Here is an 18,761-nt window from a genome sequence, read left to right as displayed (position 1 = left end):
AAGTCTGCAAGACAGAGGGAAAGATAATTTCCCAGCATTCCTCCCCTTAAATATTGGGAAAAGTAATTTCATAAGAGGGGGAAGGGGTGCTGGATACGGTTGGGTGAGCTGAGCCCATGCTAGAAGAGCATGGATATGTATCTCTTCTGATGCAGCCAGGCTTGTGCTGCATAGATCATCTGGGAAAGCATGGAGTAGAGAGGGCAGCTGCTTGGTCCAGTGACACTGGCCAAAGCATCTAAGCAGTGGTTACATGCTCTCCATCCCCAAGGCTAAAGGTGGGCTGGCAGAAGTCAGTGGGAGATGATACCCATGGAAGTTCTCCCAGAAAGACACAAGACTGAAAGATAAAGGGGAAAAAGGACAGAGGTGAAGGAGAAGAGAGCATTCCAGACCTGGAACAACATAAAAGAGGTGTCAGAGAGGCCAGGAGTTTACCTGCCTTTGAAATTCATTGGCTGGTCTGGCAGAGTGAGGGCAGACTAAGCCCCCAAAACACATTTCTCCTGAAGATGCCTAGCAGGTTTGAGAAGTGCCTACAGCTGCTGCTCGAGTCAATGACTTCACACTCATGGGTCTGTATCATTTTTTTTCTTTATTAACTTGGAGAACTTTGTTGTCTCATGCCTTTTAGTGGTTCCTGTCCAGCCCCCTCAGAGTCACCTACCCCCTGCTGTAATGCAGTGTGATGAAGGTCTATAGTGGTAGACCCCAGAGCATTCACACAACCATTAGCAGAACCTAGGTTTGAAAGAACACGTAAGAGCAAAGAAAATCTCAAATATGACCAGAAGACTTTTTCGGACTCCCATCTCCAACACCTGGATTTTTCCCCTCAAGTGTATTCAGACTGAGTGGCCACACAGTAAGAAGTCTGGAAACAAAAGGTAGTATTTGGATAATGTCAGAGCAAGTAAACTGGCTGGTTACCAAGATCCTCTTGAAATTGGTATTTCTGTTTCATTCTTCATTTTAACAAATTAAAAAGTAATCATGTCTCCTTAAGTTAATACTGCCTTTTTTCCTAAGTCAATTGCAGTCAGCACAGCTGTCTTTAGTATTTAAAGCCAATGGTGTCACAGGTCTACATACATTAGTTGTGTGATTAGAATACAAGCTGACAGATCTACACACAAAAAAAGGATTGTAACAGAGACTTTTTGACAGCATAATATCTTGGGCTCTGGACCCCATTCTGCTCCCAAAAAAGTAAATTTGCATGTTATAGAATTAGTTTTGATGAATAGGGAAAATTTTTTGAAATATGAGACCTCAGAAAAAAATCAAAGGAACCCTAATAAAACCTCTCATTTATCTTTCTTAAAATTTTTATGTATAACTATACTTTGAATTCTCTATATTATCAGGGCTAGTCCCAGGAACTGCACAGGAGTTTATTTTTATTTGTAGTGTCCTTCCAACACCTCATCAGATTTTTTCCCCAATTCCTAAGGCAGAGACAGTATGAGCATACCAGCTCATACTGCATCACTTGAAAGACTAACAGTGCTACTGTGTCTTCAGCTTCTCTTTTATAATAATTACTTTAATACTTCTTTCATTTCCATCATATTGTAACATCTGCTTTAGTAAATACTCTATGTGATAAAGTATTCTATCATTTTAAAGTAGAATTTTCATTCTAATTAGAAAGTCTTATCTTCTTGCCAGTCAGCTTCTGCTCATGGATAGTAATCCATAATCCAGTGACTGTGGGATCCAGGTGTCACGAGAAGTGAATAAAGCCAGGGTCCAAAGGCTTTTAACTGTCTGAGAAGCACTGATGGGTCATGTAACTGCATTTTTAATGTGTCCTGTTTAATTTTTTAATTGAAACATGGTGGCAGTGTCAGGTCTCAATCCTTCTGATGATAAGGCAATTCCTTATTTTATAGGAATTGCTGGAAGTCACTCACACTTTGGATTTGACCAAGACTCCTTCATAAATGACACCCAGTTCATTAGCAGACAGCAAATGCTTTGGTTAAAATAAGACCTCCCTTCAAAAGGCCAAAGAAGCTCTGAATGCATCAAAAATTATTAGTGGTCTGTGGAATTTTTCTTCCCAATTTTCTATTCTTTAATTTCTATCCTACATAAATTTCACAAGGAAGCTGCCTGGTTTGTGATGCTTCTGATATCTCTGAGTTTGAGGCCTGTTCCAGCCTGGGAAATCTCACGCAAACAGCTGCTCCTCTGAGATCTCCAAATCCAGGGCTGGATCGCAGAAAGCACTGAGCAGCTCCTGCCAGATGCTCACAGTCCCCAGTAAACACTTCCATTAAGGGAGATGATGTCAAGGGAGCCACCAGCTCCTCTGGTCCAAGGCAGTTATCATGCAGATCGAAATTCCCCAGTGTTTTTGTGCTTATTTGAAATTCTCTGTTTTCCTATCAAAACTCTGGAGAGCTTGGACTTTTTTCTACATGCTTTATTTCTGGACTACCAGTAACTATTTCAGTTAATTTTAATGAAGGCTGTTCAGTAATAATACTAAAGCTGTTTAGCAAAAACACAGTGCTCTGCCAATCCAACCAGGCATTACAGGCACTTCTTGTAGGTGGAACTCTGATAGCAAGATGAAGTCATTACCCCAGACACTGTAAGAGTGTAAGACATAAAGGCTCACACAAGATTGCAGGAAACACGAGAAACTTGGGACCTGAATGAACCCCAGAAAAACTGACCTGCAATCCAATTCCAAACGGGCATTTGCAGCATCCTTGTTTTGAGTCTGCAGCTGGAAGTTTACCTTGCAAAGCACTTCATTTGCTCCTTACTCCCTTTTCCATCTTGATAAAATCCTTCACACGTTTGGAAACTGTAGGTTTCTTACTATTTTTTTTTGGTAGCAATTTGCCAGCCTGCAGCTCTTGTGAGCCATAAAATACCTGGAATTCACAGATCAGTGCTCTAGCAAGAATTTGCACTGCCCTGTTTTGAAGCTGTATATGGTCTCTAAACACTTGTTTATGCTGATGAAAGGCACTTCCAGCAGTAACACTGAGATGCTCTGAACTTTGAGATGTCAATGGTTAAAATCCAATTGAAGACAATAAATATAATAAGGAAATAGAAAAGCTTTTACCAAGAAGTTATAAAGGTTATTTCAGTATTGCTGATTGCCCAGAACATGGGAAAATGGGAAAAAATCCGAATATGTAGCACCCCATACTAAAAACCAGAGCTCAGAGAAGCAAGAAAATATTAGGGAAATAAAAATTCCTACCCTGTGAACGATCACAGATGGCTTTTGCATGTCCCTATTCACCAGCTGCTACTATTACTCTTTCGTGCAAAGGCATCAGAGAAAAACAGATTATGATTTAATGGAAAGAGTGCTGGGCTGAAACAAAGGGACAAATCTGAGATACCGTCCTCCATGGAGACAGATCCTTTTATCCCAGCAAAGGGTGGTCTGCCCAGGGACTTCCTAAGCAGAGATTCTGAGTATAAGGGCCCTGGATGGAGCCATTCATGGACTAGAGACAAGGCTGACTGCTCTCACAGACAGTGAGACACCCTCTTGATCCCAAAGGGGTCCTTTCATGGTCTCACTGGGCATAATGGCTTCTGTGATACCAGTAACAAAAACACATGGACAACTATTCTGGTTCAGAGCTTTCAAAACCATCTGAGAGTCAGACTTGATGATCCTTGTGGGTCCTTTTTAGCTCAGAATATTCTGTGATCTGTGATCTGGTTCTGTCTCTATCAGCAGCCCCATAGACATGCAGGAGTGAAAGAGCAGGCCAAGCATACAGAACATTTCCTCCTACCAGTGCCTCACTCACCACTGTCAGGTCAGAGATTTCCTGAGCCTGCTGTGGTTTCTCTGTTTAGCAAACCCATAAAGATTTTTGTGTAGGGAGTTATCCAGCTTCCCTGTGAGTAAGAAATACTCAAGGGAAGATGAGCATCTGTAAGCTCCTCACATTCAGAACCTGCTTCAGCGAGGGGTTCCACCAGTTCTAGATTACATGAAGACACGCTTTCCAATGGCTTTTTTGGTACTTGGCTTCCACTATCTTAGGCTGGCCTCTAGTTTCTTTCATTAGGAATAAAAAATGAACAATCAATCCCTATCTACTTGTTCTATGCAAGTCATGAGTCCTAGACCTCGTATTGTCTCAGCAGTTATGGCACAGAGGTCCTGAAACATCAGGATACAAAGCTGATATGTTGCACTGAATTTGTCCATCTAGACAGTGGATTTTAGAAGCATTACATTAACTTTTGGAATGGATTTCATTTATTTACACTTCTTTTCAGGTAGGGGAGGGAATCTGTTTTCCTGCTTCAGAGTATGCCAGAAGAAATACGCACAGCCAGTCTTAGAAAGGAAAAATTGAAGTGAATGAGAGGATATATGGAGGAAGGGATATTACAGGGTGCTCAAGTGTGACACAGAAACACATCTGCCTAATTCGGGTACGTAACAGGCTCACACACACACAGAGATGCATGGGCAACATGACATCTACAAACACTGTTGTGAGCTGAAGGAATGAAAAAGAAGAAAATGCATTCTGAAACCCAGGCAGGCCGGCTCAGGGGGCTGGGATGCTGCACAGCAGATCAGAGGGGCAGCAGAGAGAATGACCCTCACTGCCATAGGTTCATTAGTCCTTGCTGTTCTGCTTTATACTGAGTTCGTTAAATCTCCCCCTTCTGCAGGTCTCCCTTTACATGCATGCACCTTTCAGAGATTGTTTTCATCACCCCACCTGTAACAGCATCAGAACTGTAAGGCAGGAGAGACAATCACACATAGGATGTGTCTGTGCACAAGGAGCTAGGAAAAGCTCCAGTGCTGAACCAGTGCTGCTGGTCAGAGACAGCACCATGCTCAGAGCCATGGAGGAGGAGAGTCTAAGTGAAGGTGAGCTCAATCTGTTCCAGTAGTGGACTGCCTACACAGCATCCTCAAACCATGAACCTGAACAGGGCCCAACCACCATAATCCCTACATGGTGTTCAGAGCTGGGAATATGGGAGGAGAAGAGAAACAGAGAAGACTTTGCCTTGTTTCTAGTGAGAAATGCTGATTAATTCCATGGCAATTTCTAGGAAGATTTTGCACACGTTTCCGACCAGACACCCAGCTAAGCAAGGTGCTGGATGTGAACTGGGGCTGTCCTTCATCCCTTTTCTGCCCCTTACTCTCAGTGGCTGGGGATGTGAACTATTGGGCCACCCTACTTTGATGCAAAGGTTGTCTCTTTTTTGGTAACGATCTCTTTATTTCCCTTCCCTTCCTTTTCTCTTTTTCTTGTATGCTGCTCCAACCTAAAATTTTCAGGTGGACTTCTCTCATTTTCAAGAGACGTGCATATTCCTAATCAGGTCAGGTGGTGTGATACAGAACAGTTTGGCACTCTGTCTCATGAGCTGTCTTGCCTTGCTAAGTCCCCAGCCAAGGGAATTCTCATTTTTAAATTTTAAGAGACCAATAATTTTGTTTTTACTCCATGTGGAGTTATCTGTTCCACTCTGGCCTTAGAGGTCAGGCTGGGGTCTCCTTGCTAAAACAATATGCTCTCATGTAGCTTTAGGCAGTAGAAATAATATAACTTTTCCATTCCAGAACCAGAGAAAAACTGTAAGTCAGACACATTTGTCACAGCAGAGTATTCCGAAAACATTTTCCTGAGTCTTAGTCAGATGAATGGTTTTTATTACTGCTGTAACAGTGGCTTTCTTAGGGAGATATCCTGCTTCACATGCCAGTGTGCAAGAGGGTTCAAGTATTTCTATAGAGCCTCTGTAGCTAACACATATTAGGGTGAAGAAGTTAAGAGAGATCATCAAGTTATTCACTTTTTAAACCATTTTTTCCTCACTTCATTCCCTACAAAACAAGGAATGCTTGAATATTGTTCATATTCAGGAGTAATATGAAATACATTTAAAGGATGCTTTTCTATCTAATTCCCCTCACTCCCACTTAGCCTCAGCATTTCCCAAGAGGAAGGGCTGGCAGAAATTTCTGGCTGCTTCCTTGAGTTTGACTTAATGTCAAAAGTCCAGGCAGCAAAACCTGAATCAGCCATAGTTATAGTGTCCTTGTTTTCCCTGCTCCTGAACAGGATAACCCATGTGCTGGTCACCATTGCATTCCAGCATGCAGCAGGTCAGGCAGTGCTGGAGGCCAAAAGCAAAGTGGACACTAAACAGAGCATATTTCTCTGTCAGGTACTAGGCACATACACTTCTATATGGAGCTATTTTATCTTTGGATGCTAAAGCCACACTGTTAGACCAGAAGGATGTAACCCACATGTGCAATGAGCCAAGGACATCTGGGACTTAACTGTAGGATTCAATGCCAACTTAACTCCCCCACTTTTGTCTTGGCTTGTTCACACAAGGGTCAAGAACAGAATTTGGCTCTAAAGTATAATATTTATTTACTTCCTTTTCATCTCCCACTCCTCCTGTCTCACTGTCTTCTGCTGCAGCCTCTGCTCTCCACCTTGCTCCTATTTATTTATTCTCAGGGTCTGCACATTCTTTCCTCTTTCCCCTATTTTTCCTGCCTTGACACATTCCCAATAGCTTATCTGCCTTAAACTTTCAACTTTTACCTTCTTCTTTGTTCTGTCCTTTTAGAGGATAGAAGAGTTACCACTAAGATGTTGTGTGTGTGTGTACAACCACTACAGTGTTCAGAGTGAACACCTGCTACATAACGATGGGATGAGGCTGGTTTCTGTATTATCAATTCAGGCTGCCTGCACATCCAGATTGATGTCATTGCACAGGGTCACACACGTAAGGCTTTCTCTACCACCACGAGGAATTGAAATTTACTTTTCAAATAGATAAAATATAGCTTCTGCAGAACCTTAGTATATAATTTGTGCTACCCACAGTATTGAGAATTTGATCACACTGCTGGAAACTATTAACCACTTTCTGACCATATGTTAACGGCTAAGTTAAAAGTAGCTCTCAAGTTTGTTCTGGGACCCTCTGAATCTGGAGGTTTCTAAAGCATGCCTGAAGGGTTTGAAAATCAAGTATCCTCTAGAGCACATCCCTTCTCTGGGAGATTTTAGAGCTGGAGAAAATCTGGAAGATCTATTGATGGTGCAGCTTTTGATGGAGAAGTGGGCAAATGGCTCTTTGGGCGGGTGGTGGGCAGAAGCTGTTCAACTGGGGAATGCGCTGGGAGCACTGGAGTGGGAATGAGAAAGGGAGGAGTAGGGTGGGTGCAGGGAGTTACTGCTCTGTCTGAATGGAGCTCGGTTTTTGCTGTGATCAGAGGGATGGCCTCCCTCAGCCTCCAGCTACGAGAGGCGTTTCACATTCCTGTCCCTGCTGAAGGTGCTGGACAGTAGAAGCCACTTACCTGATAACTGCTGCACTGAAGGCTGGTCATGTGTGCTTAACAACTGTGCCTGAATGGTTTCTACTACCCTCTTAAAGCGACGGCTTGGACCTGTGAGGAGACAAGAGGCACAAGTGGCTGTGAGAGCAACGGGAGCCAAGCCCACACACAAGGCTGCAGGGGAAGGATCACAAGCATCTTCCCCTCAGTCCTGTCTCCAGGAATGTCCTGAATGTGTGTCTGTCCTTCAGCCAAAGGGACTATGGTGTGCTGGACTCAACAGGAGGAGGGAGGGCTTCAGGGCTCCTTTTGTAAAGACAGAAAAGGTGGGGGGGGTCTGTTTCTTTGTTGCAACCCCTCTGTGGGGTGCATGTGGCCACCCACAGGAAAAGAGTGAGTGCATGTTTCTGTCAGAAGGAAGAAACTATGGTCTCACAGTGCCCAGCTGCGACTCTGGGACTTCTGAATGAAACAGGGAGCCAGTACCATGAGTTACCCCAAAACTGGTGCACAGAACAGCCATTTTAGCACTAATCATGGCAGTGCCAACTTCACCTCTTTGGGAATCTCCTTCCCTCCCTGCATTTCCATCACTACCAACACCATTTTTTTTCCTGATGTCCTCCTTGCCCCTGACTGAATTTTCCCTTGAAAAGTTCAGTCAGTTATATTTTTTCCTCTGGCACAGCAATTTGCAGGCCTCTAAGCCAGCTTGCACCCATTTTAGAGCTTTGCCATGGTTACCTGATAAGAGTGTGAAAGTGACAGAATAGATCCCGTTCTCCTTTTGCGCCTCTCCCCCTTCTGTGTATGTTATGTCCACCTGGAACTTCACTGGCTTCTGGAAGACAGCAGGACCTCCTGTGGACTTGTATTCTGCACGGAAACTTGTCTGTGAGATGACACTGTGACTGAGACTTGGGATCTGCAAGAGGTTGGTAGAAGCAGACAGTAGAAGCAGTGCATAAAGGGAAAAAAAATTCTGCAAAATTCTGTTTATAACAACACACATTTCCAGAATTAATAACATTTGCTAGATTTGCTTCTGGTCTTGAATTTGTAATGTACAGTGTTCTTGTGGACTCAGTAAGAGTGTAGGTTGCTGGGCACTGACGCAGGCCACGTCTTAATTGTGTCTCCCTTGATGGGAGAGGCTTTTTAGAGTCTTTGCCAGGAGTCAGAGACGAACGGGACTTCTGTATTTTCTCAGTCTTCAGGTTGTTTATTATACCTTATCAGTAATTCACATGCTGACAGCATAGCATGAAGCAGAGCAAAATACAAAAGGCAAAATGCAGGAAAGCTCAAGGCTTTTTAAAGGTAAACTAACCAATGGTCACTAAAAGTGTACATTATTTTTACTTTTCTACCAGTTATCTAGTCACGCAGTCAGGAACTGCGGAATTCTTTATCCAATCATCCCAAACTACTTCTACTGCAGAATATGGAATAGTAGAAGAAGAAGGTCTGGAGAACAACAACAATCCTCCATTTTGATGGTTTTTGCTTTTATCTATTTACTATATTAATAAACCCAAAACCTCTAAATTTTTCACCCTGTGACAATCTTAAATAGTATTCTATCACCTAGTTCACACCAGTATAGATTCTAATTCTTTCCAAAGGGTAGGCAATTTTCTCCATGGATGAAGGTCAGTGTTGTCCAGGGGAATAGAACCCTTCAAAACAGGCAGAGAAATATTCTCTGCATTCTGGGTTCCCACAGGGCACCACACATGCTTATGAATTCACACATGTTGCTCAACTTCATGCACTCAGTCTTTCTTTTCCTACTCATCCACCAGTTTTGAGAAATGCCTTTTGCTGGGCAAAAAGTGGTATTAAGGCAGTGGGCAGAAAAGTCAGTGGGATATAAAACTGAATATAAAAAACACCTAAGTAGCCTGGTCTGATCTCAGAGCTGTTCCTGTTTTGAGGAGACCTCCTGAGGAAGATCTTTCCAACTTCAATTGCTTGGTGATTCTGTGATGTCAAATAGACATCAAGACACAGAGCAGACACTTAAAAGTGCTTGGGATATCCACAGGAAAAGCATGCCTGCAAACAACTCACTCAAACCACAACTTTTATCAATCTTCTCAACTCTGAGAAGCTTTGTGATATCATCCAACATCTGGATATTCAGAACCATGGTGGAATTTTGTAACTTCCTAATTTTCAAGCAGTTACCTTCCACACTTTCCCCCAAAATTTAACAACATACTCATATTCTATTTATTGCTTCATAAAGGACCAGATTAAAAAAAAACCCAAACAAGTTACTTGGAAATCTGGTCTCTAATTTAGGAGGAAAAATGAAGATGAGTTCTTTGACAAGCTACCTTTAAGGGGTTAATTAGCAGGCCATGACAATGCATTTAAGTTTGGATGCTGCTCTAAGAGACGATTCACTGGTTTTGCACACAAATCCCTACATCACACCTAAACCACACCCGTGGGGTATGCACAGGATCACCATTATGGACAGTAGAGCACACTACACAATATAAACCCAAAAGCACAGCTAAATGCATGAAGTTGATGCAGTAACATGGCTTTTTACAACCAACCTGGGATGGACACCAGTGTCTGATGCCCACTACTGTACTGCACTTACTCCTTGTGCACTTGTACAGTAACAAGGGTTATGGCTGATTTTTTTGAAGAAGTTCATTGAAGAATCACAAAGATTGAAATGGAGTTCAGTATTTTGTGGAAAAAAAAATCAATTTAACAAACAATATAAGAAATTAACTTTCCTTCTCTTAATTTTATTGGAAAAAGTGTATTTATGTTGTTGACTACCTTGAACTGAAAAACCTCTTAAATTAACTTTGCTGTGCTGACCTTTTTGTCACTGGTACCTCTAGATAATGAGAAGGACCTTCTAGAGGAAAAAAAGACAATTTCCCTCTCTTTTCTTAGGCTGTATACAAACCACATCTGCAACAACTGATACTCTGGACACCAGAAGAAATTATCATTCTTTCTGCCATATAGCACTGAAGTGGGGATTCAAAGTAACAAATGCAGATGTAAGACAGGCCTTTGGTCTGGCTGAAGTGGTGGAGGGCATACCCAGCAAAGGGAGACCCAATCTGCTGCCCAGCCGGTGACTGTAATGCTAATTTGATAAAGCAGCAAATCTCTGTCTTGATACTGTGCCAGCATTGTGCTCTACTGCCGTGGCATTCCGAACTCTGGCAACCTGGAGGCCTTGCCAAGAAGGCTGAAATCTTTTCTCACCTTAGAGAGCATTATCTACAGTTAGTAATTCACACACAGTCCAGTGTGGGCCATGCAAATTAGATTCACAGAGGATGCTTTTGAAGGAGCCGAGCCCCTGTCCAGTAACATTTGGAACACAGAATCCTGGAATGACCAGTGAGGGATGCCTCCTGGAGGCAGCTGAGGTGACTCACCGAGAGGAAAGCGTGGACTATATCAGCCTTAATGGAGCTTAGGGGTTTGTCCTTAATGACCACAAAAATCTGTTCTTCTTTCTCCAAGTTGATGAAATTACCAAACCAGGATTTTTTGGCAAGCCTGATGTGACGAAAAGAGAGAGCTGTTTAGAATATTGAACACTATTTCGTATTTCCCACATGCCTCTAGCTAGAAAAAAACATTAAAAAACACATGAGAAAGTTTTGATGACATTCCAGATGTGATGGTATTACTAATAGTAAGTGGGAGACAGTATCAGAGAACATCCAAAATGACATTTCACTTGGTGAAAACTGATGAAATGACAGGCCACACAGCCTTACTCTGGCAGCATGTGTCACCAACAATGAAAAATCAGGAGCAATGGTAACTCTTCTGACTGAGCCAATATACCAGCGAATACTGCATATACAAAGTACATATAAACCAGGGGACACGTTTCTGGTTTGTCTCCAGGGGTCTCTCAGTGTCTTGTGACAACATGCAGATCCTGGCAACATAAAGATTTAAGTTCCTTCCCACCCAATTTCAACTCTTTTGGTGTTAAAGGACTCGGAAAGATGTTTTTCTGAAGGTGTCCTGTTGGGCTGATGGTACAATCACAAGATCTTGCTTTTTAAAGCAAGCTGTAGATTTCACTGGAGCTCCAATCTATCAGTGAGTGAAATCCACTATTATGCAAGGCCAGGACAAAGACTGTCCTGTTCATCAGTCCCATTTAGGGTGTCTATATAGTGCGTGAACTCTGGTCAGCCTACAAAGGAATGAATTTTCAGTATTAAGAAAGGAGATAACAACACCATGCAAAACACAGTTCCGGCTTTCCACTGGCAGCAGTCCAGCTCCTCAGTTTCTTCCAGCATCAGATAGTGGTTTCATCATAAAATTAAACTGCTCTGTTTTTTCACACTGATCGTATCAGCAAATGTTTGATTTTGCTTATTGTTTAACCATTTCAATACACTTCACTGACATTAGCTTTTAAGTTAAACAGGCTAAAGGAAGAATGCAGGGACATGAATGTTAGTGGGAGACACTACCCAGAACCTGAAAGTAGCATCTCTGAAAGGTGTGGTTTTGAGGGGAGAAAAGAGGCTGTCAGCTGTGAGACACAGCCAAATACTTGCCGGACCAAACTAAACCCAGGGAAAATCACACTTAAATCAGCCATATTCTAGTAGGGAAGAATTCAGCATGAAAATGTCAGAAATGGAAAGACCTACCACCAAGAGACTGCCTTTTTTTTCCCTTTACAGCATACTTCATAATGCCAAATCCAGGTTGCAGCATGGCAAGCAATAGGGTGGACATTCACCACTCAGTGGAAGAAGACAATCTCTCCACACAAGGAGAGCCATCTGCAAAAGGGATTACTATACACCAGTTTTCCAGCAAAGCAATAAACAACTGGAGCGAGCTGCTAGTAGACTCACTGTCTGCGGCAAAGTGAGGCAGAGGCAGAGGAAGGACAGAGGCTAAGAGAGAGAGGAGCAAACTAGGAAACTAATTTGAAGTCTAGGCCTTCAGGATAAAGAACAAAGCTTGATCTCAGCAGTGTCCAGCAATTTGCACTCATTCCCCATCCCAGAGTGCTCCATGAATTGTGCAGCTGTGGGCCCACTGCCCATTTAATGCACACAGCAGAAAGACCACAACTGGAAGACCGCTTGGCTGGGCAAATAATGACTTGCTTCATTTACTGCAGGCAACCAAAAATAAGAGTACAGAAAGAGTCACTTGCAATTTGGTAAACCAGTGCCCCCCACTCAATTAAAGTGGGCTGGAAAACTGTCACTCCCTAAAATATTCATAAGCAGCTGTAACTAAGCCAGTGAGCCAGAGATTAGCATAGGGAGCAGTAAAGAGAGAGGGCCTCTCATTTAAATGGTCGTTAAGGAGCCAGGGTTAGAGTGTGAAAGAAAATTACATACTAATTAGCTCATGTGTCTCTCACACACCACAACAACTCCACAAGCCCCTGGAGAGCTGGGGCAATAGCTCCCTGCATGTAAGGGGTCTGTGCTCATTAGTAAATTAGCACCTGGTTATCCATCTAAAATGGCTGCTTGTCTTAGGCTTGGCTGTATCATCCCCTGAACCAGGGCTGGCTGGATGGACTCCAAGGGCTCAGGGGAAGCATGGGCCTGCAAAAGTGTGCTTATTTAACTGCAGGTCTGCCATCTTAAAATATGGCTTTTCATTTTTGTATTTTCATTAATGGGTTTGTTGGCCCCTCATTTATAGGTCTCTTAACAAGCACAGGTAACGAGGGCCCAGAACATAGGGAGATGTTTTCCTGTTCAGCATGGCCTGGAGTCTCCAGAATCCATCTGGGCTCTTTTCCTCAGTGAGGTTATCACCAGTAATAGTGAGTCTGGAAGATTCACTGGTAGCCTGGGCTACACTCCAGCTTGTAAATCATTGGAATTCACTAAAATAACTTTGCTGGTGTCACATAAGATGGAATGTATGTCAGTGGCCTCTCCTGTTTCTGTAATGAGCAGAATCAAGACACAGCACACATGCACTGGCTTTTCTCCCCAAAACTGTCAGAACTAGCTGTATTCATACACCTAGGGAATAGACCCACTGAGAACAGGGGACAGCTTTGGAGTAAAATTACACAATAAAGGTTTTTCTCCTCTTAGAGGGCATTAAATGCTACTAACTTGGGTTAAATTGTGTATGAATCCTCAGCACCCCGAATGACATGCTCTAGCATCTCACAAGATCAGGCTGTAAGCAGTACAAAATGTACTTAAAATTAAGAATCTTCTCTTGTCATGGCAAACTTCTTAAAGGGGGAGTGAGTTAGGAGATATGTGGGGGAAGCTGGGTATGTAGCTTACACTAGGGAATCTAATCAGGTGTCCAGCTGACGAAAAAGCAAATAAATTAGCATGAAAATAGAGGCTGGTGCTTTATTACTTCACACTGAAATTTCTCACTCCTATAATGTTGTTCCTTTTCCTACTTTTGGAGTGTCTGACCACGTCGCCTTCTGTGTTCCTTCTCTGTCTCTGAGCGCACAGATCAGTAACCTCCAGGGGTTTACCTACTTGGCATAAATAGCAGCATTTCTACTCAAGCAAATGGAGCTTTGCAGGTTTAAAGCAGCTGGAGCTAAGTCTCTTTAAATGTCATCCCTAACACATTTTCTAGGACTTTTCACATGAGAAAGAACAGCATTACCCAGACACGTCGAAGTGTATTACCTAATCATCAGGTTTGTTAAATGAATGGCAGGCATTGCTGTACCAGACAGAGCAAGGACATGCATTTATCACTCAACCCATGAGGTCAGTACAGCTCTTGATAAGGATATCTTATTTCTTACAGAAAAGAAGAAAATATGGGAAAAAATAAGACATGTGGAAGTGGGCACTGAGCAACAGACATCTATCATTAAAATATAATCTAGTTCATTATTTTTTATGACTTTTATTATGTTTACTGCAGGGTGCAGCCCAATTGAACTCATTAATTTGGCAATTATACAGAAAAAGAAAAGAGGGCCTTAGGCTTTGACTTGCATCCAAACTGCCTTAAATGACAGGCACTACTTCTCTACACCAGCTTTTAAAGAGTGAGTGGGAAGCAGGGAAGACATTAAATCAACAGCAAAACTTCCACCAACATACATGCAACGAAGAGGAGAAATTTAATTCTAAAGGTTTTCTGTTTTAATGGCTTTAAAAACACGTGAGATGAGAGTATTGTATATTTCTGTGATAATGATGTGCCAATTTTATGAAATTCTCTCATGCCTCTCTATCAGTAAATGCTCGAAAGTGTTGAAAACACAGTATATTCCAATTTTTTTCCTGGATACCTTTACTAATCCCTACTTCTCCCTCTCTTGAAGTCTTTATCCCTCTCCATTCTGCAGTACTACAAATAGAGTGCCCATCTTACACCAGATAAAAGCCAGGTCTGGGGCAAGTTGTGAAGACAATACCATTGTCACCAATTACAAAACTTTAAGCTCAAAATTCCCATCCAAGACTTATGAATATTTCACACAAGTCTCTTAACAAGAGGCCAAATTGCCTTAGTTGGCAGGCTAAGTCTATGGGCATTGGGTGCACAAACACAAGCTGTGAAAATAAAAAGGAATAATTTGGCATCTGTTGCATATTAGGAAGTGTTCGGAGCAGCACTCTGGCAGCGACTTCCAAACCTGCCATGCAGTGACGCACATTTGTGCAGTGAAATGGTTGAAATGCACACTGACTTTTAGGAATGAGCCTGGTGAATATGAAACAGCTTCTCCATGTCCCAGTACTGCTGCCTAGAATTAACACTGCGCTTCCTATCGCAGCCAAAGATCCCTCGGAATTATCTTAGCAGAGCCTCCTGCATGCTATCCTGAGGATGCAAACTCTCCTGTACTAAAAGGAAGACTTTCTGGTGCACAGTTAATGCCAGTATAAGCCACTGAGCAGCCTCTCCAGTCCCAGTGAGTGATCTACTTGCCAACCAAATGAATGAAGAGAGAAGAAACATGTTACAAACCCAGCAAATTCAGCAAGCTGTGAGAAAATGAGGTGGTTACTGGGAGACTGTTTCATCACCTGTTGACCCCAGTGCCATTACTGAGGTATGTATCTTATGCACAGTCCTTATCAGAAGAATCATTTCACATCTCTGTCTCACCCACAGGACAAGAGGTTACACACAGATACTGATCCAGAATAGAAATATGTCAGTTTATGGCATTCAGGCCAGGAAATGACACTGGTATTTGGTGGGAAAAAAGGCAGAGTACTTACTCTGGGGATGACTCTGGGGTTAAATTAGACATCTCTTCAGGTGTAGGTACTGCCCATGTGCGCACAGCCAAAGAGAGGGAGGGAGAAAAGAAATTTGATGATTCAGTACACCTTCCATTTTCTGCTTGAACACCAACGAAACAATTCTGCCATTGCACCCACTTGCATTTGCCCACTGACTCTGTAGACTAGTTCTGACATTTGAACACCAGTCATATGTCTCTAGATCTCTGCATCTAATCAAGTGCTGCATTTCAAGGCTCACTCTACCCTTCCTTAGGTCCTTAGGTAAACTTGCACTGGCTTCAATGGTTTCTGGTTCAGATCCAAACACACTGTGCCAATGTGACTGCTTTGCAATTGCCTCAAAGCCCAGCTGGATGCAGCTCAGTCACTGCTGCAATTCTCTGCAGTTCTCTGACCACCTCAGAGACAATGGCACTGACCATCACAGTTCAAAATCTAACTATTCCATGCCTGTAATCCTCCTTTCCCATGGGATCATGTCCCAGTATCCTGTAAAACCACAGGGTGTTGGGATAGCTGCTGCTGACATCCAAGGATAAGGCATGTGACTTTGGGTGCCCTTTGCCTGCATGCAAAAAAGCCACCTGGAGCCTGAGGAAGAAAATTTTGCACATGTCAACACTCTAGAGACTCAGAAAACTGAAGTAGGCCAGCAGATATGAAACCACTGATTGTATTAAGGAGATTTTTGCACCAATTACCAAAGGAGGCAAAAAAAAGCATTAACCAAGATCAAAATAGCTGTGCTTCAGAAGGACAATTTCAGCCTATTGCCTCTGGCTGTCTTGTTTTTCAGCATAAGGCTCAGTCTGTGGCTGTGGAGAGGCAGTGGAGCACAGCCACAGGGGAAATGGCTGAGCCCTAGGTCCACTTGCAAAGCAAGTGAAGGAGCTGAAGATAGATTTTTCTTGTCGTCTAAGTGTCACAACAGGGATAGTAAGAGCTGTATGACTGGAGTGTGAAGTGGGCTCAGGAGATGCCGTTGGAGAAGGTGCAGTGGCACAACAGAGCCTGCTCACATGTGGGTTAGAGCTTGGCTGATGCTATCACTCTCATTTTCCGCACCAATATTCAGCCCTTGGTACACAGAATTTGCAGAGCCACAGACAGGTATGAAATTCCTGCCGAACATCTGCCCAAGTCAAAACCACCCTGTGTGGCTGGGTGAGTACTCACCTTGCAATTTCCGACGATGGAAGCGAGGAGACCCCAGGAAACTATTCTTGATGGAGTTGAGCCGTGTCCTCCAGGGCATTCCTCCAATGCTGGGGCTGGATGGTGGTGTTGGGTTGGGTGTGCCTGCTGGGCTCTCCTTTGGCGTATGAACAGGTGTCCCCTTGGGGGTAGGGAGGGGACTTCCCCTTGGAGAGGGGTGAGGGGTGACCTGTATGATGGGGATAGATTTGGTGCTTGGGTCAGTACTAGAAGGGAGCAATCTAACAGGAGACATAGGGTTGGTCTGCACTTTAGGAACAGCCAGCTGTGGGTTAAAGCTGGCAGCAGGCGAGCGGCCCTGAGCATTCTGCACAGGGTTGTTCTGGGAAGAGGGGGTGCTGGTATTGCTGGCAGGGAGTGGGTTGGATTTAGTAGACTGGAGTGGTTTTTCAGCCAATTTGCTCTTGGATGGCAAAGTCTGCGTCTTTGGGTTGGGCTGAAGTGCTGGCTTTGGTTGGAGTACATGTCCAGGCCTGGAGGCGTTCCTACAAGCATCAGGGTCCAAGGAGACTTGGGGTCGGGGAGAGAAAGGGAGGTCGGAGGTCTGAGGGGGGATGAAGAACTTTCTGATAGGCTACGAGACAGACGCAGAGTGTCCATGCACATCAAAAACAGTGAAATACGCAAAGAGCGGGCGAGCAGAGAAAGGAAAGTCAGAATAAAATCCATCCGAGTCACAAAGATGCACCATGTCACAAGGAGACACAGGAGATGGAGGTGAAGGGGTAGTGAGGGGGAGGGATTTTGCAAAGAAACGAAAACAAACAAACAAAAAACAAAAAAAAGACATGCAGTTAGCTGGGAACACAGCATATTCAACAACAGCAGCAGCGGCAGCAGCAAGAACAACAGTGTCATAACAGGCTTCATCATATTAACCAACCACGTGTCAGCAAAGGAAAACAACAGAAAGAAAAGTACAACAAAGGAACAAGGAAAAAAAAAAGAAAAAAAGAAAAAAACAAAGAAAAAGAAAGTAACCAAGAAAAAAGAAGAGAGAAATGCCATCTCCCTGAGATTGTTCTGATTGCCCTGCAGTGAGAGAAGCACGATGCTGTAGGGAGGTGAGGAAGGGGAAGAAGAACCACTCAAGCCACAGACAAATCAAGATGTCTCGGTGATTTGGGACCACCTCTTTCAGCTCCATGTGCCCATATGCAAACCCCGTAGAGAGATGAGACTCAGAACAGGTGTGTGATACACACGGAGTGGCAGGGGATACACATAGTTACTGCACACACCAGTCAGAACCTCTTTCCTTCCTCTTTACCCCTGGCTGGGTAATGCACCAGCTGCAGCCACCCATTGCAGAAAGAGGGGGAAAAGGGAGAGTGATGCCACCTGGGCACCCACTCTCCTCCCCTGACCTGGAGGGGTAAATTGCTCGGCCTTCACTTGGAAGCTTCAGAGCACACAACACCACGAGAAATGTATGAACTCAGATTGGTGTTTGATTTGTTAACTGCTACAGCAAAAACTTCAGCAAGGTCTGGCAAATTTATTTATCTGGGAAGAGATGATACTTTCCACAAGACTTTATGCTTCTCCTGCAACATCCCTCATTGCATTGAAGGATAGCTTGATAATTGGAATTTCTGTCATAAAGTCTCAGCAGTATTTGCCATTAAGTCCCATGTCTAAGAGGAGGGTGGGGGGAGCCATTGTTTTGTAAGACATAGTTTAAAAAGGAAAATACAAGCAAAGTTCATAATCCATCACTGAGGTATCAAAATGGGATTATGATTTTTTTTCCCAAACAGGAACATTTACACGTTTTAAGACGCATTTTGGGAAACCATTCATACTTTGACAGCAAACAGCAATAGACAGACTTGGAAGGGTAGAAGCCTTTTAAGGGATACTAGCAAGCTAAAAATCACATTGAAAACAAACAAAAAAAAGTCCTTACAAAACATTGCTATTAACACCTTAGATTACAAGTACTGGAATAATTGTAAAAACAGAAG

The 18,761-nt window shown here is 43.2% G+C and overlaps 1 protein-coding gene across 15 annotated transcripts in view; it reads right to left on the bottom strand.

Annotated features, from left to right (window-relative positions):
* Positions 1–18,761, bottom strand: part of BRSK2 (BR serine/threonine kinase 2) — a 311,051-nt gene that overhangs the window by 15,531 nt on the left and 276,759 nt on the right. For 10 of the 15 annotated variants that reach the window (XM_048306081.1, XM_048306083.1, XM_048306084.1 and 7 more), the window contains 5 exons: positions 16,756–17,368; positions 15,553–15,601; positions 10,756–10,879; positions 8,078–8,258; positions 7,355–7,444 (listed from right to left, as the gene is read on the bottom strand). In XM_048306081.1, the coding sequence (XP_048162038.1) occupies positions 7,355–7,444; positions 8,078–8,258; positions 10,756–10,879; positions 15,553–15,601; positions 16,756–17,368 (1,057 nt within the window). The remainder of the gene's footprint in view (positions 1–7,354; positions 7,445–8,077; positions 8,259–10,755; positions 10,880–15,552; positions 15,602–16,755; positions 17,369–18,761) is intronic. The other 5 variants (XM_048306088.1, XM_048306089.1, XM_048306095.1 and 2 more) reach the window with 1 other exon arrangement.

This window comes from Corvus hawaiiensis, chromosome 6 (genome assembly GCF_020740725.1).
Source record: "Corvus hawaiiensis isolate bCorHaw1 chromosome 6, bCorHaw1.pri.cur, whole genome shotgun sequence".
NCBI classification, from domain to species: Eukaryota; Metazoa; Chordata; class Aves; order Passeriformes; family Corvidae; genus Corvus; species Corvus hawaiiensis.
This window is presented reverse-complemented; position numbering and strand designations above follow the sequence as displayed.